The sequence below is a fragment of the Hylobates moloch genome, unplaced genomic scaffold (genome assembly GCF_009828535.3).
Source record: "Hylobates moloch isolate HMO894 unplaced genomic scaffold, HMol_V3 SCAFFOLD_3, whole genome shotgun sequence".
In the NCBI taxonomy this organism is placed as follows: Eukaryota; Metazoa; Chordata; class Mammalia; order Primates; family Hylobatidae; genus Hylobates; species Hylobates moloch.
In genome coordinates this window covers 28,641,036-28,664,409 of record NW_026652278.1, presented here as the reverse complement: position 1 = coordinate 28,664,409, position 23,374 = coordinate 28,641,036, and the positions used below count along the sequence as shown (strand labels likewise).

Genomic DNA, 23,374 nt, shown 5'->3' with positions numbered 1-23,374 from the left:
ACAGTCATGATGATTCGAATGTTTTGGACCAGGAAGAGTTGTAGGATTTGGTCCTATTACCAAATTGGGGAATGGAAAAGGAGAAGAAGGGAGGAAATGGGGGAGGAGAGGTAGGTGCAGTAGAATGATGATGGGAGAAGTGACGAGCTCAGTTTTAGCATCCTGGAATTGAAATGGCAATGGTTCATTGCACAGCATTTGGAAATGTGGGACAGGCACTCATGGGAGAGGCTAGAGCTGGATAAAGTTTGGGAGTCATCCAAATAGAAGTGGGAAGTGAACCAGAGGAGCAGCCATATGCATATTAAAAAGCAGCTAACACTGCAGGCAGCAGGTGTGGGGCTCCAGTGTGGTATGAACAGGCCCTGTGGGCTGTGGACACTCAAGGGATGGTGGAGTACCATGACAGGAGCTGTCAGAGAGGACTTCCTCAAAGAGGTGGGGCTGGAGCTGAGGCTTTCCTCTGCCTTCACCCAGCATGCCGTTTTTGTTTTTACCTATTTCAATCCCTTTCCATATCTGGGCATGATTTTCATTTGCACTTATAATCTTCAACCCCAAATATTTTCCTTCCTCTCCATTTGTGATTAATCTGAAAGTAGAGGGTAGAGAGCAGAGGAAAGAATCCCTCAGGTGCAAACTCGTGCCCCATCCCTTAAAGACAGTGAGTGATAGCCTCTCTTTGGAAAGCATGTTGGGCAGCAGAGACTGAATCAGAAACTTCTTATGTCCCACTAACAACAGGGAGAAAATAAAATGTTGTAGAGACTTGCATGCACTTTGCCTTCCTAAGAACTCTCGTGTACCGTATATCTTCTTTCTTTGTCCAGAAACTGGCTGCTCCAGCATCCCTCAGCCCACACTCTCCTTTCCTTTCCTTTTCATAGCATCTGTGTCTCAGGGATGTGCAAGAATATGATGATTCCTGCTTCCTCAGCTGGTCTCATCAGCTGTTCTCATCCACTACACTGCGTTCTGGCTTTGATGGCAAGGAAAGGGCTCCCTCTGCTCCCGGCATGTCTGTCTCCATGCCTGTACACGCTTACATGTATGATGGGGGAAGAATTTCGGATGCTCTCCCTGCCTGCTAGCTTTGCCAAAGCTATTGAATTAAGCAGGCAATTTCCTCTCACTTTGTTTCTCTGTAAATTTCCCAACCATATGGTATGAGGAGAGTTCTTGGATTACAAATAAACAACACTGCTCATAAATCTCAGGATTTTTGTTTTTTCCTCCAATGGGAATAAATAGAAAGCATAGATTTGTAACTTCAGAAAAATGTGTTGGAGGAGAAGATAATGTCTCTCTTTATATACATATATAAATATTTTTCTTCCATTTCTCCTTATGCAGAGTCCCTTTTTCCTGGGAGTTTTGTGGCCAGAGTCCATTTGTTTTTTATTACTGCCATTTTCCAACCTAGAGGTAAATTGTTGCTCTAAGGCAATGTGATAATAGCCACATAGGCCTGGCCAGATTGCACTGACCAGATGGGTTTGGTGCATCTTTTCTGCTGCTGGAGATGTCAGTTCCCCTCTTTGCAGGACACAAACTTCCTCACTGGTCTTATGGCAAAGGAATTAAGGGAATGGGAAGGATCCACAAGACCTTGGCCTTAATAAAGAATCACAATATTTGACAGCCATTTTACCCGATTTCCTGCCACTAAAGCTACAGCGAATAAAGTGGGCATGCTAGCCACCAAGGACAAATGCCAGGATAGGGGCCTGGGACTGGAATGGTTGAGGCCAGGGGCAACTCAAAGAAGGCATAATTTAAAATGTGAGTGCAGATTTTGGTCTGAGGGAAAAGCGGAGTGTTGGTGCTGCAAGGTCAGTGACAGCAGTTGTGTGATTCAAGAAGTAATGAGAGACCACAGTAGGGATGGGGCAAGTGGGCAGGGGTCAGCCAGTGGTGGCCCACAGGCCAAATGTAGCCTACTTTTTGTTTATGTACTGCTTATGAGCTGAGAACAGTTTTCACATTTTTAAATGGTTGAAAAAAAATCAAAAGAATACTACATTGTAATACCTTAGAAATAAGGTGAACTCAAAGTTTAGTGTCCAGAAATAACATTTGACTGGCACGCAACTGTACTCATTTACTTACATATTGTCTATAGCTGCTTTTGTGCTATAATGGCAGAGTTGAGTAGCTGTTACAGAGACCATATGCTTCAGAGAGTCTAAAATATTTGCTTTCTGGCCCTGTACAGAAAAAGTTTACTGTCCCCTGGTCTAGAGTACCAGGAATTATGATGGGAATTATGGAGAGCAAGCTTAGGGCAGATGATGGGTTTAAAACTAGGTGCTGAACTCTAGCATGCTGGGCTCACTCTTTTGGGTGCTGCTCATACAGTGAAACTCATTAGGGGCAGGTCAGTTTATTTAATGTACAAAACTGAGGCAAACACTCATCCCCGAGAATGTCAAAGCAATAATACTTTCAGCTTTGTTAAGCTTTGGGAGACAGGGATTTACTCTCTCAGTCTGTCCAAAAGGTAACAGTTTGTGGGCCTATCATATTTTCACCCCATCCTAGGGCCCTGTCCTCACACAGAACAATTATCTGATAATATAATTCACACAAAGTCATTGACTATTTAATACCTTTCCCAGAATTTTGTCTTTTCTAACAATGATCTCAAACCCAAAGGAATGAATATTTAAAGACAGACTTTTGGGCACTGGACAGATTGTTGGGGAACATTTACGAGATGGAAGGCTTCTTGCATCACAGTATATACAGCCTCTAAGAGCAGTTCCATTAAAATGCATAAGATGCTTCAAAAGGCAATTTTATAGATAGTTGAAGTTATCAATGTACTTCTCTTTAAAAGCAGGATAACTTTCACGTTGAAAAGCTGTACGTTCATCTAAGATTTTAATTTTGTTGGTACGATTCCCCTACATCCAACCCTGACTTTCTCATACATTTATAGTTTGGTAAACTATGGAATGGTAGAGGAATTTTAGAGATCAATGACAGAAACTGGAGAGAAAGTTTTATTTCATTTTTCCTTTGTGAGTGCAGAATACAGTCTTTCTTGCAAGTGAAGCAATTGTTGGGTGGTCCTGGGAATGGAATGCTTTGAGCAAGTCCTGCTCTGGTCACTATGAGTTGAATGGTTGCCTGGGGGTAGTCCCACGTATGCTTCTAGCCAGCCTTTGAGGACCCACGTTCAGATATCTGCAGCCCATACTGACTTCTCACATTCACTTAGTCCAGCTCATTCATTCTAGTGGAGGTGGAAAATAGAGCGTTAAATCTCCATGATTGCACATCTGTTCCTTTGCACCCTTGACAGAATGGCTTAGTGTAGGTTTGTGGTGGCTTCTCTGTAAGGCATCCAGTTTCTGTATGGAGTGTTGTCTGAGAGCCAGTGTGGTATCTGAAGAACGTGAGTTCTAAAGTCAGGACGACCTGTTTTCAGACACCCACTTGCCACTTACCACATCAGGGAATTTTAGAAAATCTCTTGGTCTCTCTAAGCCTAGTTTCTTTATTTGAAATATTGGGATAAAAGTAAAAATATCTGTCTTATTATACAGTGCCTAACACAATAGTTTGTTTGTTTCCTTTCATTGTGATATTCTGAGCATCTAGAATAGTGTCAGGCAAGTTATAGGCACTGCATGAATATTTGGAAAATGAATGAAGAATAGGGACTCAGCAAATCGTGTTTCTTTTTCTTTTGGTAGGTACAGTATGTTTCTGGGTATCTCAAGTTAGCTTAAAGTTTCCTTGGGGGCCATAAGTAATTAACTGCTTTTTTATGTGTGAGATAAAATGCTAATTTCAAAACCGTGGAACCTCACTGTTATATTCCTGTGGCAGGGACTGATTAGATATTCACTGTTCCCTCTTCATCCAGGGCAAGCAACTAGACTACATTTGTCAGCCTTTATTCATTGACTGAAATCTGGCCCCTGGAAAGAGGCTAGAAGTGATAGATGCCACTTTCATACCTGGCAAAAACACTTCCCACATTTTTCTTCATGCTCATTCATTTTCGGACTCACCAATTCAATTGAGATTTCCAAGATCTAGAGGAGAGCAGAACCCTAATATGAAAGGAGCCTGGATCTCGAAAGCACTACATAGAACAGAGCCCCTATTTTCCCCCCATCACCCTGCTGGCTCATATTGGGCTATGATATGAGTGAGAAATACACTAACATAGTGTTAAGTCACTGAAATGTTGGTATTGTTTGCTGTTGCAGTTAGTTGCTTCAATGCATACAATCTCCAAGATGCATGTCCAGCCCTCCCATTCCCACACTCACTTTATTCTCTAGCCTGGATTATTTACTATTCCCAATAATGCTGTGTTTTTCTAGCATCTAGCATAGCTCTCTTCACACCATAGGCTCTCAGTAAACATCTGTTGATTGATTTCTGGGCCAAAGAATGTAACAGCAGCTTCCTATAAAATGTAAGCATGTTTTACATTAGACAGACCTGATATTTCAGAGGAAATATTCATTTAAGTGTTCTTCTCTACTATGGGACTTAGTATATAGTTTTTAAACAGAGAATTCAGCTTATCTGGCACATTAAAACTTACAGACTCACACACATCCTTTCAGGGAGATTCCTGCCATATAAAAGGAAAATTCAGCTGTATGGAATTCTAGATGTGTTAGAATAACATCGCAGGTAGGCTCCATCCAGGAGAGAGGGTTTCAGGCCAGGGATGTATGAGCTAGCGGTCAATGTCAGGAACCTTGGAGAAATGGAGCATCCATGCCAAGTTTTCCCACCTACATCCAGTGCTTCATATGAAAACAGCCTAACTTTCCCCATTTGTAGAAAGCTGCACCTAACTTTTCTTTTATGCTTTCACACCTTGGATGAATTGCATGGCCAATGTTGATAACCCAGAAAATGACAACTACTTAGCTTTCTGTTGCTTCCACAAAGTAGGTCAGGAAATGGAGGGGAAGTGAATTACTCTCCCAGACAGGGGTTATACCAGGCAGATAACTGTACTTGCTCAAAATTGTTTTCTTTTATCAATCAGATATCTTGAACACCTTGCCATCATCCTAATGCTAAGATAATAATAATAGAAGGCATTTACTGAGCTGAATGTGCCAAGCATTAGGTCAACATTTCCTTTACTCATCCATCAGCTGCCATTGAGTGCTGTGACCATCTCCAGAGGTTACCATTTTCCTACATCTAGGATGGCCAATGCCTAGCTGATATGGGGTTCAAAAGCCCAGCCCTCTTGCCTTACAGTGGGACATGTATGTGGTGAGGTGTCTGCCCCAGAGCCTCCCTGGCGATTAAGCTTCACAGGAAACCACATCCTTGTTTGTCTTCTGCTTCTTTCCAGTCTTGCTTCCCTTTCTCCCATTGGGTTTTGCCTCAAAGCACTCCCACCATAGTTCTTGAGCAAATCCCAGACTTGGGCTCTGATTTTAGGGAACCCAGCTTAGGATGTTTTCCTTTTTCCTCAAAGTCAGTTTATAATGTGCTACAGAGATGCTGGCTCTGCTGCTTTCTGTCAATGATAACACAATTCTCTCAGGCACTCAGGTTTGGTATCTTTAAGATATCTTTACCTGTTCCTTCTTCTTCACCTCTGACCGTGTCCAGTAAACAGATTATGCTTCTTCTCCCTGTCTTTTATTTCTTGCAACCTACAGTCATCCAGGATAGTGAGATTGATTCCTGACAAGTCTTTCTACCTCCAGAGCATATGCTTCACCAAACCATCATATAAATCACTAACAGCTTAGTCCTTTCAGACAGGCTTTATGTTCCTATCTCATTTCTTGGAAGACAAGTTCAAGCTTCTTAGCAGATATGTAGGAGCCTCCACATAATTTTATTCTACTGATCTGAACTTACCCCCTCTTATGCCCATGTAAGAACATTTTATGGCCCAGTGCGGACGCTCACGCCTGTAATCCCAGAACTTTGGGAGGCCGAGGTGGGCGGATCACAAGTTCAGGAGTTCAAGACCAGCCTGGCCAACATGGTGAAACCCTGTCTCTACTAAAAATGCAAAACTTAATTACCCAGGTGTGGTGGCACGCACCTGTAATCCCAGCTACTCGGGAGGCTGAGGCAGGAGAATTGCTTAAACCTGGGAGGTGGAGGTTGCAGTGAGCTGAGATGGTGCCACTGTACTCCAGAGTGGGTGACAGAGCAAGACTCTGTCTTGGGGTGGGGGGAGGGGGGCGGGGAAAGAACATTTTATTATCTACCCAGTCTCCTTAATTATCTTCTGAAAATACTTGCATTTTTCAGGTTCCAAGCCTTTGAGCATACTCTTTGTCTTCTGTTGACCTTCCAATACTCAACCCTCTTTCAAAGCCTACTTTTTTCATGAAGTCTTCCTTCCTTTACTTTGAGCTCCTCTATCACTAATAAATGTCATTGTCTTCTTCATTGACATTGTCACCATCATCATCATATTAATAATGGCCACCATTTATTAAGAGCCTATAATATGCATGACATTGTGATAAATGCTTCATGTGCATTGCCTGCTTGAGTTATCAAACAACCCTGGAAAAACTTTTTAGATAGTTTTGCCCATTTTATAGATGAGAAAACTGAAGTTCAAAGAGGTTAAGTGACCTGGTCAAGATCACACAGCTATCTAGTGGTGGAACCAGGCATTGAAACCATGTCTGTGACTTCAAAGTTTGTGTGCTTAACCACTCTGCAAATATATTCCATTTGGCTTAATTGCTTCCTACTCATTTATCCCTTATTTATTTATTTATTCATTAAAGATACTTATTGAGTTCCTGCAGTGTATCAGGGAGTGTGCACTGGAGACTTAGCAGGGTCTTTGTCCTCAGAGTTTTATCTAATAGCACTCTTGAGCCCCTTTCCTAACTACCATCTCCCTCCTCAAACCTTCCCCTCACCTACAATCTCTCCAGGAGAGGACTATCCTGAATTTCACCAACGTGCTATGTCATCTTGCCCAGCCTTTCCTGGTGGTCTTGTTATTAGATTTCAAATGATGTTTTTCAGCCCTTGGCCTTCAGGCCTTGCTCATGCCTTGCTTTCTAGTTGTCTAGTGAGAGATGGTCTTGTCTCCCTAAGACCATATTATTCTTTCTGACAGTGTTCCCATTGGTGCCTAGATTAGGTGCTGCAGAGGCTGGCAAACCTTTGAACAGCTGAATGCTTACTCCAGAGACATTGCCCTCACTTAGGCAGTTTTTGCAGGACCTCAGTGGCCTCTCAGTGGTGACAGATCTGCACCTTTGGAGCATAGATCTGCATTTTGGAAGGAGCCAGAAGCCATTTGGAGCTTGATCAGATGCATAGAATGTTGGGGATGGCAGGGACTTTTGAGATCATTGATTCCAACCATCTCATTTTGCAGAGAAAGAGAGTAATCAAACTGTGAAGCATTGTTTTGGTTGGAAACAAAGAGTGTCTGTAACAACAAGACTAGAAACCCAATCAACCATAACTCATGGGGGTTGCTGAATGCTTAAGTGTGAGCCACTGGAGATGGCTGATAGGACCATGTTGCTGCCAGTCCTGATGATTGTTAACTGGCTGAGATACATTCTGTTTCTGATTGGGACTCTGGCTCCTGTCAGCACCTTGACTTGCCCAGTTGAGCACTCCCTTTACCCAGGGGAGCACCAATCTCTGGAAAAGTTCTGAATTCCAGTGACTCTGAGAGGTCATGGGCTTGAGGAATGTCTGTATATGTTGAGGGCAGTGGGCTGTGAGGGACTGCGTCCTTGAGCCAAGGCCCTTGCAGGCTTTTGCATGGATTGACCATGAAAATGGCTGTCTTCTCTTTCCAGTTATACTTTTTTCCTTGGCTTCTGCAACCTTCTTATTCCAAAGACTCCAGAACCAGTTATCTGAGATAAAATATGTTTTTCTGTTCAATAGTCAGATCGCTCAGATGATAGGAAGGGGCTGTCTTCATCTTGTGAAGTCATTGTTATTTTCCAGAGGAGAAATAGGGAATGGAATGGTGGTAAGACAGTTGTAGGAAGGAATGAAAGCCTGTCAAGAAACTAAGCTGATTCTTGCCCTGTGCTTTATGTAGGTTTTCTCACTGAATCCTCCTAATAACACTGCTTGATGGCAATTATCATGCCCATGTTAGATATGGGGAAACTGAGGCCTGGAAAGGTTAGGCAGTGTTTCTGGTGTCGTGTTGCTAGTAGGTAGGAGAGCAGGAATTCTAACCTAATTTTGACTCCAAGCATTCTCCTTTTTATACTTGTATAGCTTTCTAATAGGAAAAGCCCATGGAGACCCCCTGAGCAGATGAATCAGTGAAACCCTTGCCATGTGATACTTTGTGAAGCAGATGCTCAATTACCATTGTTTAAATAAATGGTCGGGCATTGAAGTAGAGCACATAGAACTTGGAATCATATGACCTGGGTTCAAGTTCCAGGATTGTCATTTGGTCAGTCACTTAATGTCTCCGAGTCTGTTTCCTCATTTTTAAGACAGAGATAAAATACCTATGTCAGAGGGTCATAGTGAGGATTCAGTGAACTGTTTTAAGAGAAAGTATCTTGTATAAAGCACTATGCAAATGTTAGTTACTTAATGCCACAGTGATTTAGGGTGACAGTCTTCCGAGAAATTAATTACAGAGTCTAAGTATCTGCCAGAGTCTTGATCCCTGACCTCAAGAAGCTTATAGTTGTGGTGAGGACAAGAAACTATGAAAATCAGAGGGGACAGGGCAAATTGTGCTGTAGATATATAAAAACAATAGAAAACCAGAGAAAGGAAAGATAACAGAAGAGCACGGTAGATGAGAGGGCTTTACACAGGAGCCTGGAGTTGAACTGTAAAGGTTTGAAGTGAGAGGAGATTTGCGAGTGGGCATAGATTTAATAATAATAAAAAAAAGGCATGTTGTAAGTTACAGTCCTTTCGGGACCCAGGAGTTGTTTGGCATAGAGCAGCAGCTCTCAAAGTATGACCCAGTGACCCCTGGGAGCTTCCATGACTCTCTTCAGAGGATGGATAGAGTCAAAACTATTCTCTAATAATAATAAAATGTTATCTGCTTTTTAAACTTATTTTCTTATGAGTGTACAGTGGAGTTTACTAGGGGCTGCCTGACATATTTGATATTATCACAGATTGAATGTAGAAACAGATACAAGAATCCATGTATCTTCTATTAAACCAGATATTAAAGAGCTTTGAAAGAAAAATTTGAAAAGTAAAATAATGCTAGTTTTGTCATGAAATTGTTTTGTTTTGGAAACTATAGTTTTTTAAATAAAATTATGTTTTTTATGTTAACATGTAACAGGGTTATTGTTATTTTAAAATGAGTCAATATTGTACATTTTTCTCAGATGTGATTTCTGTTGTAATATGTATTGCTAGATATAACACACTTGAATTAAAGATCTTGGGATCCTTAGTAACTTTTAAAAGTATAAAGGAGTCCTGAGTCATAAAAGTTTGAGAACCAACCACTGTTAAAGACATTCTGGTATGGAGATACAGTAAAGGTCTCAGATTTTTATCACACTTTGGCATCAATGTGTATGTCCTTTGGTATCTTAGAACATCTATGTACAGGAATTTCAAAATGATAATGCCCAATGTTGCAAGCATGCAGTGAAACTGGTACTTTTCTACATTGTTAATAGAAGTGCAGATTGGCCAGAGTATGTCTGTAAGTCGCTTTATAGCAAGAGCTTTAATGATAATTTTTATCCTTTGAACTAGAAATTGCACTTACATGAATCTATTCTAGGGAAACAAATAATGATACATACAAATATTTATGTCTGACAACACACATTCAAGTTATTTAATACAAGATTTTGGCTAGAAACTGACCAACTGGCCAGAGAAGATAGTTAAAGTAAATTATGATGCATTCATACACTGGAATGTTGTAAGGCTTTAAAATAAAATGATATTTTTGAAAAATATGTAACAATATGAAATGCTTACAATATTATGTTAAATGGAAAGTCAGGACCCAAACTCTATAAATAATGACCCCAAATTTTGTAAACACACAAGAGTTAAAGAAAAATACACCAAAATGTTAACTGAGTTTTTCTATATGATGTGGCTATCTTGTGCATTATTATTATTTTTTTATTTTAAGGGTATTTCTACCATAAATTTTCAGTATTTTTTAAAAAAGACTCTAGGGTGTGACATTCCTTTTATCCAAGGCTATGGAAACCAATCTACTGAGCCAGCCCATGTCACGTGGGTTCAGGCACGTGCTGCCTCAGATCTTGAAAGGGACACTTCTCTAAGAGTCACTGTGATAGTTTAAGGCATATTCTATGACTTGACAATACATCCAACTTCTAGCTAGTTGCTTTTTCCTGCTTAGCCATTCAAAAGAAAGCTTAAAAAATACTGAGATTGTTTTTCATGCCCTACTAGTCGGGTCTATTGTCAAGAACAGTCAGTGTAGAATGTAGGATCCAATAGGCAATTGTTTTAAATGATGTGCATCTAACACAGCACAGAGAGCAAGCAATCACTCCATAATTTTTACAAAGGAAGAGATAAATGAAGTTTTAGGTTTCTGGACCCAAAAGGAGATGAAGTTACTAGAGTATTAGAGGCTCAAAAAGGAGAGCTCTAATTCACTCCTTGGAAACTGGGAATTTCCTCTTCTTCTCGCCTATGTTGGAAGACACCATGTGTTAGAAGACTTTAGCCCTCTTTCTATTCTGGATGGCCAGTAGGACAACTGGTAAAACTGGTCCAGCACAAAGGAGCATCTGCTTTGCTATTAGTTTCTCACAGCAGAACAGTTTCAGTCAGAAGGGAATCTGTCTGAATGTGACTATTTCAGTCCCTGGGACATATTTTCTCAGTTTGAGGATTTACCCTGCATGGCATTATTCAGCATGATTTAGGGGTTAAAAGAGACGTCCAAGGTAGTTCCTTGACTTCAGAGACCTTATTCTGTCTGGAGAAAGAAGTGTCATGCACACAAAGTTAAATAATGGCATAAAACAACAGCAGAAAAGAGAAAAAGATGTGGTCCCAGAAAGCAGATACGATGCTGTCTGACAGTGACAAAGATGCTGAGCATTGGGAAAGCAGAGGCAGGTGAGATGAGAGGCTCCGTCGGGGAGGATGGCGGCAGAAGGAGATACTCTCTTCTCTCCCAGGCTAAAGACTCTGGGAGGGGAGATATTTGCATTAATTGATAAAGTGATTAATGAAAGCATTGAGTGCCTTCCATGTGCAGGCATTGTGCTTATTACGGAAAAGGAAAATATTTAAAGATGCGTGGGACACAGAATTTAGTTTCTTGAGGGTAGGAAGGTGGTCTGAAGGCTCTCTATTTATTCATGTTCCTTCATTAGGCGGCTGCACATTTCATCCTGGAGGTTTCTGGATGTGCCCAAACAGACATAATTGTGCACATGTCACAGGGCCCCGACCAGCTCTATGTAATTTTAAAGAGAAGTGATAAACATATTTATTTTTTAGACAGCGATGCCTTGCTAAAACTGTCCAGCACCTGCTAGTGTAGGCCTCATTATTTTTTTTCCCAGGAAAACTTAGTGGAAAAGTTGGGTTCGTTTTCCCTAGACTTTAATTTGTAAGTGTTGGCCACATGCTGGAGGCTATCTTTGATTACATGTAGCAGGTCCCCCATCCTCCCATGCGTCTTTTGGTAGCTTACTGCTGATATGGTGGGAATGAGATGGCGTTAGTCTGTCCATTGGGGGTTATGTAGCTATAACACAGCTGCTGTTTGCCCAGAAATGTATGAGGCAGTTTCTCCTCCTGTGATAATATTATTGGTCTACCGTGGTGTCGCCCAACAACAGACAGTGAAGTGAACCCTGTGATAGTAGGGCTATATAAGCTTCACAAAAGTCCTACGAAGACAACATTTATATTCCCATTGAGCAGATATGAAACATGAGTTTATATAATTAGCCTGAGGCTCCACAGACTGGATTTGAACCCAAATCTCCTTGACTCTGAAATGAATCCTCTTATGATTCTGTTGGTTGCCTTTTTGAATGCAGAAGCTTATCTGTAACTGGGTTCTCCTACAGATGTGTTAATTTGTTGACTAACATTGTGACTGTTTGGTAACAATCACTTTATTGCTATAATTTTTAACTACATGAGTCATACTTGGATACACTTTTGTTTGAAAACATCTCAACATTACAAGTAAATTCAAGTGCTTCTAGCTACCAGACTCCAGCCCACCCCGGTTCCCTACCCAGTGGTAACTTCTATTAGTAGTTTTATATATTTTCCACTAGATTTTATATGTATTTGTTTACACACTTATAAACTTAGTGGAAATATATTGCCTTGTTGTGTCTGGATATACTGTGTGTGTGTAATATATTTAGTATTATGTCTCAGAGACTTTTCAGGTCAATAACTCTGATATCTGTCTTACTCTTGAATGCTGCTGTATAGTACTGTGTGTGTGTGTGTTTGTGTGTGTGGTTGGGCGTGTGTAATATGCTCTATTTAGCCTTTCCCTGATGCTTGTTATTCAGTTATGTTCATATCAACAGAAACCCAGTGAATTATGGGCTGTCATACCTTCTCATGGGCCCGTTTGTGCACTTTCTTTTCTCTGGAGGGCTTCTTTCCTTCCCTTACGTGCATGATACAAATAGGTCCTTTGCCTGATAGGTTAGAGTTTTTGGCATTTTAAAACCTGAATATAACAACTCACCACCCTATTATCTGAACTGAAGGTCTTCAGTGAGAACTAATGTGTTCACACCAAAGAAAGAAAGGAAAAGAAACTGAAGATCTGAATGTTGGCCCAACCCCGCATACTTCAGCCTCTGTCCTAGCTGAGACATGTGCTGGGAAGCTGCTGCTGGTGGGTCTACAACTTATCTGATCTGAACCATGAATTCTGCATGACTGGTCTCCAAAGACAGCGAACCTCCAATTTTCCGCATTTAGAACCTGTGATGGCTCTCATTCAAATAGTGGGGGCAGGAGGAAATAGAGATGAATTAATTATCCTGTATCATTGTGCCTTTCTTTGTGAGACTAAACAATGCAGCCAGGAGTCGGGTAAAAAAGGTCAGGCAGAGCTGTGTAAGCTTCTGCATTGGCATCCGCCTTCCTGCGGAGTTTCTGAAGCAGAGGGTGGGGAAAAACGCACTTGGAGAATGAAGCTATTTAAATGACTTACTTTTGGCTTGAGGTCTGAAATTAGTTATCTGGATGGTTATTTGTGGTCAGGCTGGGCTTCTGCCATTGCAAAGATACAGATTAATGTGACTTTGGGCACTGGCCCTAAAATGAGGAGTGGAATAGGCCAGAGGGGAACATCAATGCTTTTCCATCACAACTCTCTGAGCAGCCTTTGGTCTGGAGCTGTGCTGTGGGAACTCCTGACCCTGACCTTGGAATGGGCTGCGGTTCACCACACACCAGAGCACCTAATAGCCTATGGTCTTTGATTGTTGACAGTCCTCAGTGTATCTCAGTGGAGTACACCTGAAGGAGCTGCTGGTGGGTGCTCCCCAAGGCCTGGCACTTGGAAGCATAGTTCTATCTTTTGATTCTCCAGGCAACTGGGTCTTATCATACACTTATGGTGACAATTGGAAACAGTGTCCACAGATCCTTTAGTGATTTATTGGGTATCCGTGTGCCTCACCCCTATTAAGTGTAAGGAGTATAAATCAAGAAAAAGAAAACAAGGTGATTTCCCTTGAGGACAATACAATCGGGGGCATTCATAAAAATGACAGCCGTAAGCATTTATGGAACAAGGGCTTTTAGCAGATGCTAAGCTAGGTATCTTATTACTCTTCATTGAATCTGAATAACAACAACCCTATTGTCTGAGCTGAGGTTCCGAGACATGAAAAGCTTGCACAGCTAGTTCTGGCTCTGAGTCCAGTTGTCTTTGTACTACTCCAGTCTTCTTGTTTTCTTTATGTAGAACTGTGCTCTGCACTTTCAGAAATTAAAAAAAAAATTCATTTGTGATTGTTCTTTTAAGGAGCTTATAGCAATTGCTGAAAAGATCGAAAGCACGTATGTATATTCAGAGAATAAATAGGGAGCTCTTAGGTGCAATTGGTGTAAATGCAGAGGAGGGTGTGGGTGGGAATTATAGGAAAGATCTTTGTAGTACAATGAGTACTGGAGCTGGGAGTCAAAAAGGAGACAATCTGGACATTGAAGGCAATGGTAAAGCAAAGCAGGTAAACTACGAAGGCTTTGACTGCCAGACAGAGGCAGATGTTTGACCTGATGTGGCAGCCAGGCAGGGAAGGATGCTCTAGGGTATCAGAGATCCAGGCAGGAATCTTGAGAAGTTGTTTTAGAGACAAAAGCAAGGTAAGAACATGACTCGGGGGTGGGATAGAGGTAGAGGCTGTTATTCTCTACCTCTAGCTGATACCAGCTAGAGCAGCACCACCAAATCATACCCCTCCTGCTTTTGCAAAAGCACCCTTTCATTTTGCTATTGTGCTTGGCTTGTTTGGAGCTGCAAAAGGGCAGAGTTGAGTAGTTGTGGCGGACGTCCACAAAACCCAAAATATTTACTATCTGGTTGTTTTACAGGAAAAAAAAGTTTGCCAACCTGAGCCAGAGCTACTTTAAATGGCCAGAAAGGGGAGGCAAAGCACAGTGTGCCTAGCCCATGTCAGATGCCATGGTTGATAAATGTATGCAAAGGAATGAGCCAAACATGGCAATACAGAAGTTGCCGAGAGGAAAGGAACAACCATAACTGTGGTTGTTTGCCAATTTTAGATTGTATCCCTCAGAAGGCAGGCCACTGAGGAGATGACTTCTGACTGGTGAAAGACACCAGGGTTAATGATCTTTAATTTTGCAGAGCTCAGGGGCAAGAAGAGGAGAGGAAATGAGGAGAGGGCTGAGGACCAGGGTGGTAAACACCAGGAGAAAGTGGTGACTGGATAAGGAAAGCCATATGCTCACCCAGGTTGAGAACATCAGATGGCCCCGTGAGAGCTGGCAGAGTGTCTATCTCTGGCCAGAATGGGGCATTAAGACAGGGAGGTTGAGCTGCAGTTCAGCTCTACTGAGAGGATGACTTGGCTGCATCGACTGGATGTCTTTTCTGTTTTTTTTTTTTCTTTTAAAATAGCAGCCCATATTCTTATTGCCACCAGCCTCTCCCCCAGAAATCACTAGAGGAGTAGTGAACTTGCTGGGTAGGTAAAAAGCATACGGTAACTCACACCTCCACTCCTGAAATTGTCAGTGGGAGAGTGGCCCTGTGGGAATGACCAAGTGTATGGCAGGTCAGACTGGGGGTTCCTCCCACAATGTACCAGTCCGCACTAAGTCCTTCTGAATGCCTCTGGATGAGACAAGAACTCAGTGAACAGTTTCAGGACTCAGACTAGGAGTTGATGCCATAGAATAGTCCCAAGCACCTCTAGAAAGTTGAAGAGGGAGGATGTCCAGTCTGCCAGTCAGCATCAGGTACCTGGAGAGTAGCGTGAATGACAGGTAGCTGGCAGGACCTGCCAGATGATGAGCAGGTGCCTGAGCAGGTGGTGAAACCAAGGAGCAGTGTCTCTTTGGAGGTACAGCCTCCTTGGAGAAGATGTTGTCGATAGCCAGTGAAGTAGAAGTTATGCCCCGAGGTGACCCACACAGAGACGTCACCCCAGAAAAACTTTTCCTCACAAATACACAAGAAGCCACACATAAGAATGTTTGTTGTAACATTGTTTATAATAGCAAATTTAAAAAAATGCTTCTCAGTGGTTTGAAAGGATAAACAGTGGTTTATTCATAAGCTGAAACACTAGATAGCAGTTAAAGTGAATGAATGACCACTAGGTTTGTAATACGGATACATCTCACAAGCTGAATATTGGGTGAAATAAGCAAGCTGCGGAACATATATCCTATGTGATAACACTTATGTACATGTAGAAACACTCAAAAAGGTTATGTGTTGTTTATGTACACAAACACTTGTTAAATCTAATAGCGGCGAAATGATGGGCATTGCATTGTGTTTTTCTGTATGCTGGAAATAATTCATATGAAAAAAATAACAAGGAATAGAGACACACATGTGTGTGCACACACACGTGACAGTGGAGTGGGGTTGGGGTAACTGGAGCCAGGGTACGGGAGCCAGAGCCCTGTGGCTACACTGACCTCCTGCACCACCTTCCAGGTTAGTTGAGTGCACTGAACAATTCGGAATGGTAACTGGCAGAGTGCCAGGCCCATGGCTGGCTCAGGGCACTGGTGTCATGGTTCCAGTGTTCTGAACATTTCAGTCTTATGAACCTAGTGTCAAGATTTGGGAGGCTAACTTTAAAATTGATGAGATGAGCCTGTTTTCCCTAAATGACCCCACTGGCTGATGCCTGGAATCACAAAGTGGAGAGGATGGTTTGCTTTCTTGTAAGAGCAAGATCTGCCAGCATAAATGTCTCTGGCAATGGGACTGAGACCTCTCTACCATTTGCCCCTCACCCCAGGCCAAGTGGGCCCACAGAATGCTGTGGTCAGAGCAGTGTGCAGTGGCCATCCTGGAAAGGACAGAGTCGAGGGCACTGTTGGTTCCATAAGCTCCCAGGCTCCCTGAGGTATCTTCATCAAATAGGACTTGTTCCTCTGAGACCAAATGAGCAGAACCTGCCAGAGGCATGGAGAAGGCTGAGACGTAGAGGGTGTCCTTTGTTGGGAAGTCCCTCTTTTCAGCAGCCACTTTTGGAAAATAGTAAAGTCAGTGTTAATCTGTCATGCAGCTTGTGAAAGTGAGACCATGTGTGATGATCAGCGTACTATCTTTTGTGAGAGTTATTTGGATTTGAGAAGGAAGTTTGTTGTGACTTCCATCAGTCCTGCAGGGAGCCCTGAGAATTTAGCTCTTCTAAGACTTTTGCTATAGATAGTGTGAGGAAAAGATGCTAGTTGGAAAACAACTTAGCATTGTGTTGGTGGTTTAATAAAATTTAAGATCCATAAGGGACCTTAGGATTATGTAAGTAAACCTCTTGTGTTAATGATGGAATGGAGCTTGACAAAGATGCTTTCCTTAACCAAACTTGAGTTAGGATCCTCTGAGCTCTTTTTTAACTAGGCTTCTCTGCTTGGGCACGTTCTCAAGAGTCCAATTTTAACAAGAATCCTTCTAAGTCAGGTTAGCCAGAATCTCCCAGCCTCTGTTGCTAATCAAAGTCCTCATCCTCCACTATAATCTAGGTAATATCTGATCACCCTGGCCTGCATTCAGCAAGAATCTTGTTAGATTAGTAGCAAAGAATTACACCCCCCCATTAGCAATTTTTCATCCACTGACCTCTCCTCTGCCTCTGATCAAAAATTCCCACTTTTCCTTGTTCTATTTGGAGTTGAGCCCTATGTCTTTCCCCTACTGCAAAATCCCATTGCAGTAGTCCCTGTACATATTGCAGTAGTCCTGAATAAAGTTTACTTAATCATTTTAACCAGTGTCAGAATAATTTTTTAACAGCCTTCGAAAAGTGGCCTGTCCAGGGTAACGCATTGAGTGCATTTGAAAATCAGCTCTACGGTCTCGAATTCTAGGCTCCAGCTTCAATGTTCTTTCTCCACACCATGCTGCCTTTATGCCTTAAAAAGTGTAGAATTAAGAAGTAATTAACTCTATAAAATATTTTACTTGGATTAATAAAAATGCAAATGTCAGCCTCTAGAGATCACGGTCTATCTCCACTCTTGCACTGCCTAGGATAGATGCTCAGGGTGATTTGTCATTTAACCTTAATTCTACTACAAGTGAATTACAGACCCTTCCCTAGGACAGACCTTGCTAGACTGTACCTTCTGCACTATTGTGCTAGCATCCAAAGCCTCAAGCGTGTTTTCTAGGCATTGTTTGCTGTGTGTTGAATTACCAGTAGACATCAGTAGTTGGTTAAAAACTTGTGAGTAGGTTTGGACAATCTCATTCATCCATTCATTCTTACAAGTAAAGACAAATTAAAACAATACAAAAACTATGACTTTCAGCACTTGCTTTGTACCAGGCATGGTGCAAGACACTGGAGCTGTTATAAAAAATGGTTCTTGTCTTCAAGGAGTTACAGCCAAGGAAGAGATCCCAGAATAAGGACAGTGTAGCCAAACCAATAGATTAAATGCTTAAATAGAAATGCGTACAAGATAGTATGGGACCACAAAGGAGATTGTGATTAATTCCCCCCCGGGAAAGCTGGAAGAGGGTGATGTTGCAGTTATATGTTGAGGGTTGGAGGAAAATTTGCCAAGTAGAGGAAACAGGGATGGATAGTTCGGACAAGGAGATGATGTGTACAGCAGCGGAGGGCAGTGAGAATGTAGGACATGCTCAGGAAAGTTTAGCGAGGCTGGAAAGAAAGGGCCAGAGGAGCAAGTGGCTGGGAGTGGGTCCAGAAAGGGATGTTGAAGCCAGATTTTACAAGACTTAAGCTTGGAAGATTCAGCTTGACTGTGTGCAGTGGGCAATTACTACCAAGGAGTGAGGTGGACAGATCTGGGGTAGAAAAATAGCCTGGTAACAGCATGGAGGATGAGTGGGGGAGGGAGAAGACTGGAAGAAGAGCATCAAATTGGGGGATCGTTGCAAACATGATGATGTATGAGCCACAGCATTGGTGTGACGATGGAAAGGATGCCAGGAGTCTAAGTTTTTTAGGAAATAGCATCATTAAGACTTGAAGAGTGATCTGCATTATAGAGAGAAAAGCAAGGAGAAAGATTGGGAGTGATTCCCAGAGCTTCTGTGCCTGCAGTAGACAAGAGTCAGAGAATAAGTCAGCTTTTGGGGGACTGATGATTAAAGCTAGCATAACTGATGACCATGTGGAGCCAGTAGCCTAGGGAAGGGTTTGAAATATTGATATTTGTTTATTCAGTAAATGTGCTGAGTGTGCATAATGTGTAAAACTTTGTCCTGTACATTTTGAAGAAAGGAGAAATGAATGAATGCCTCTTCACTTTTGTTTATTTTTTAACATTTTAGTATACCTGCCTTCTGTTAGGAGGTTTCCCATGTCTTATATTTTTGTAACCTCACAAATGCCTCGTGAGACTAAATTATCCCCATTCTTTTTTTTTTTTTTTTTTTTTGAGACAGTCTCACTCTGTCACTCAGGCTGGAGTGCAGTGGCGTGATCTCAGCTCACTGCAACCTCCGCCTCCTGGGTTCAAGCAATTCTTCTGCCTTAGCCTCCCTGAGCTGGGACTACAGGTGTGTGCCACCACGTCCAACTAATTTTTATATTTTTAGTAGAGACGGGGTTTCACAATCTTGGCCAGGCTGGTCTCAAACTCCTGACCTCAGGTGATCCACCCACCTCAGCCTCCCAAAGTGCTGGGATTACAGGCATGAGTCACCACACCCGGAATCTTCGTTCCTCAGATAAGGAACCTGAGGCTCCAGTGGTGCAAATAACTTGCACATGGTCATGCAACCAGAGAGCTATGGATGTAGGAATGAAACACAGATTTTGCTACACCCAAAATTCATGTTCTTTCCTCTTATGAAGGGAGTTTTGTGATGTTCTTTAATTCTTTGAGGAGCTAACATTGTGGTTGGGGAAACACAGCATAAAGAAATCAATCGTGACACTATTGAAGAGTTAGAGAAGAGGCATGTACAGTGTGCCTTGGGTGCCTAAGGATGGGGAAATCTGTTCTGGTGCAGAAAAGAGATGAGCGGTGATTGGGAGGAGGGCTAGAGAAGCTTTTACAGAGGAGGTGCAGGTGGGTGTTTACACTGGGCCCAGGGACCAGGAATCTGCCAGCTTGGATGAGGGTGGGGGTGACTGTTAAGGGTCGTCACATTGAGAAGGATGCTGAGGTGGGAGGATGGCTTAAGCCCAGGAATTTGAGGCACAAGCCATTGGCCTGATGTGATGCTATGATTGTGCCACTACACTCCATCCAGGCTAGGCAACAGAGTGAGAACCTGTCTCTTAAAAAAAAGACAGTTTATATAGTTTTAAGTACTAAGCTACTGAAGCTAAGCTGTTGGCCAGGGAAGCACTGATTAGCATTAGAAGGTGGATAAAGGCTCAAAGCAAAGGCTGGGGGTGGTGGTTACTAGGGCATCAAATGCCAGTTCAAAGCAAGGCTCAGAGCCAGAGTTGGGAACTGAGATTGTGGCGGATTTCAGGCCCCTATAAGGTCAGTTGACTACAGAGAAAATGCATTGACCTCTGTGCCCTTCTAAAGCTTGAGTTGGAGAAGTTTTGTAAGTCTAGCCAAGGATAGTGATGACGGGAAGAGGCGGTGAGAACTGATGATACAGGTGGTGGAAAAATGGAGGGAGGTCTCTGTGGGCCAGGGTTTGGGGACTGGTGAACAGTATGGCAGGGAGATCAACTACTTGAATCCCACTGTTTGGCACCCTCTCTCCCTCCTCCACCATGGAAGGCAGGATGGAAAGAAAGGAGCCTCTACTTCTGGTTTTGGCATAGGTCAGTGTGCTGGAGAGGAGGAGCAGGTAGCCAGCAGGATCATTGGAATGATGAACCCCTCCCCTGTAAGCAGCCCAGTGCCATAGACTTTTCACCCTGGACACACCCACATCTTTGTCCCTGTGTAAAGCATCCAACCCTCTGCCTGGTGTGGTCTCATTTATCCATTGGACCCCATAAGTTTTCTGGGCACTTCCTACCCCTCCAAGGGTCCCTTGCTTCAGGCTCGATGGAGTGGGTTGAAGTTGGTTGTACCCTGGTGACGACTTCAGGAGACAGCTGGCCATGCTCCCATGGCCTCCACACACAACTCCCATATAGAGGGTCTGCTGGCGGGAACTTGTGTGCTTCCACAGCTCCACACAGAGCTTGGGTGGGTGGGGGGCGTGGGGCTGAGCAGCATGGGAGTCAGGCAGTCTCCAGCAGCTCCTTTCACCAAACAACTTCACAAAGGGCAAAAAAGTAGGTCCTGAGAAAGGCTGGGAGCAAAGGGGAGCACGCTTAGGTAGTAAGCAGATGCATTAGTCTAATTGCTCTTCTAAAATTAATGGGGCTTTTTATCTCTGAAGAACAATTTTAAGCACTCATATGATTTGGGAAGAAAGGTGCTGGTCGGTCGAGGGAGAGCCTGGCTTCCCTTTAGACATAGCTGCCCATTGGTAAAATGATCTCTCCCTTTCTGTTTTCTCTTTTCCCTGCAGGTCGACAGATTATGGCACCACCTATGAAAAGCTGAATGACAAAGTGGGTTTGAAGACTGTCCTCAGTTACCTCTATGTCAATCCAACCAACAAAAGGAAGGTAAGAGGCTGGGTCAGTAGGTCTTGAGCACTCCTGCTGGATAGCTGTGCTGATTACGGCTAGAGGTTAAGGAAAAAACTCCGTTGTCATGAAATCATTTACAGAGGCCTGGTTTATATGCTGGGAACTTCATAAATGCTGTTTGTAATTCTAACAACAGGCTTGATAGTAATAATAATAATAATAGTGACAGCAGCAGTGATAGTAATGCCACCAGTAAAACTATGTACCTATGTCTTATCTCAGTTATCCTCACAATGAATCTATGGGATAGAAACTATTATGGTCCACATTTTGCAAGAGAAGCTCAGAGAGATGAAGTAACTTTCTACCCTGAATCAGATGGTGGTAAGTAACAGATCTAGAATGTAAGCATGGGTTTGCTCAACTTCAGAGTTGAGTCTTTCCACAGCCTTCCTCTTGCTGGTACATTTTTTGAGAAACCCTTACTCCCAGGGAGATTGTTTCTCCCACGTGAAGGAAAGAAAGGCAGCTCCTGGCTTCTTCAACTTGATCCTGAGCTGCTTCTGAGGCAGAGGGCAGACCAGGCTCCTCTGGCACCTCTGCTTCTCTGCTTTCCTCTTGATTTATCAGCCAGGATGACATCATATAAGGTCAGACCTTGGCCATGGAAATCTACGAGAGGAGGAGGACTGGATTCTATGGAACAATGGGCAGTTTTAGAAAATAAATACTGCACCGTGTATTATCTTTGGGGAGATGTGCTCTTTCTCCAGCTAAGAAAGCACTGCTATTTAGAAACTTAGGCAGATATGATTCAAATACATGCACCAAAATGACCACATTAAAGGTCATTTTAATATTTCTAAAAGGCTAAAAAAAATGGCACCACCAAGCTCTCCTGTTGCAATCTGATTTGCATTCCCCCATGGTTTTGCCAGTGCTTTCTTCCTCAAGGTAAGCTCAGGAGTGAGCTTCAAACCATTGTGCGGATGTCTCTGATTTCTAACATGGTAGAGTCCAAACTGTGGCTGAGAATTATGACTGTTTATGCAGCTCAGAGCAGACCAGCTTTTACCTGAGCCACTAGCAGAATAATGTGCATCCATAGACTTTCTCCTCACCTCCACCTCCAGTGCCCCTAAGTACACCCAGCAAAGGGAGGGAGCAGAATTGTTGATTTCTGGTTCAGCATTGGTGATAGATAGCCAAAGGATCCAGTTAGCTCTAGGGGCTGTCAGGCCCTAGACTGTGCCCACTAGCCAAGTGCCAAAGCTTTGATCATCAGGCTGGCTGTTTAGGCACCTGTTATTGATTTTATTTGAGTAGTTTCTTTTTTCTCTGTCCCAAAGCATTGCCATTTTCACATCTTTCAGTATCAGTATTTAAATTATTGGATTTTAGAGCTAGAAGAAAGCACAGATTTCATCTAGACGAGTGGTTATTAATAGTTTCTTTTAATTTGTTTATTTTTAAATTAACATATAATGTATGTATTTATATTGTACAACATACTGTTTTGAAGTACATATGCGTTGTGGAATGGTTAAATCTAGCTAATTAACAAATGCAGTAACTCACAGTTACTTTGTGGTGATAATACTTAATATCTACTCATCATTTTTCAAGAAAACAATATATTGCCATTAACTGTAGTCATCATGCTCTACAATAGATATCTTGAACTTATTCCTCCTATATAACTGTAATTATGTATTTTTGACCAATGTCTCTAAACATGCCTCCCCTTTAACCATTTGACTCCTGTTAACCACCATTCTATTATCTAATTCTGAGATTAACTCTTTTAGATTCCACATATGCGTGAGATCAAATGGTATTTGTCTGTCTGTGTCTGGCTTATTTAACTTAGCATAATGTCTTCAGGTTCATCCATGTTGTCACAAAAGGAAAGATTTCCTTTTTTATGGCTGAACAGTATTTTATTGTGTCTATGTACCACATTTTCTTCATTCATCCATTGATAGACACTTAGGTTGATCTTATATCATGGCTGTTGTGAGTAGTGCTGCAATAAACATGAGAGTGCAGAAATCTCTTGGACGTACTGGTTTCATTTTCTTTGGATATATACCCAGTAGTCAAATTGCTTGTTCATATGGTAGCTCTATTTTTAATTTTTGAGGAACTCCATACTGTTTTCTATAATAGCCGTACTAATTTACATTCCCACCAACAGT

The 23,374-nt window shown here is 42.3% G+C and overlaps 1 protein-coding gene across 1 annotated transcript in view; it reads left to right on the top strand.

Moving 5' to 3' along the window:
• SORCS3 (sortilin related VPS10 domain containing receptor 3) overlaps positions 1-23,374 on the top strand; it is a 630,771-nt gene that overhangs the window by 250,322 nt on the left and 357,075 nt on the right. Inside the window, exon 3 of the mRNA XM_032178305.2 lies at positions 21,113-21,212. Coding sequence (XP_032034196.1) covers positions 21,113-21,212 — 100 coding nt within the window. The remainder of the gene's footprint in view (positions 1-21,112; positions 21,213-23,374) is intronic.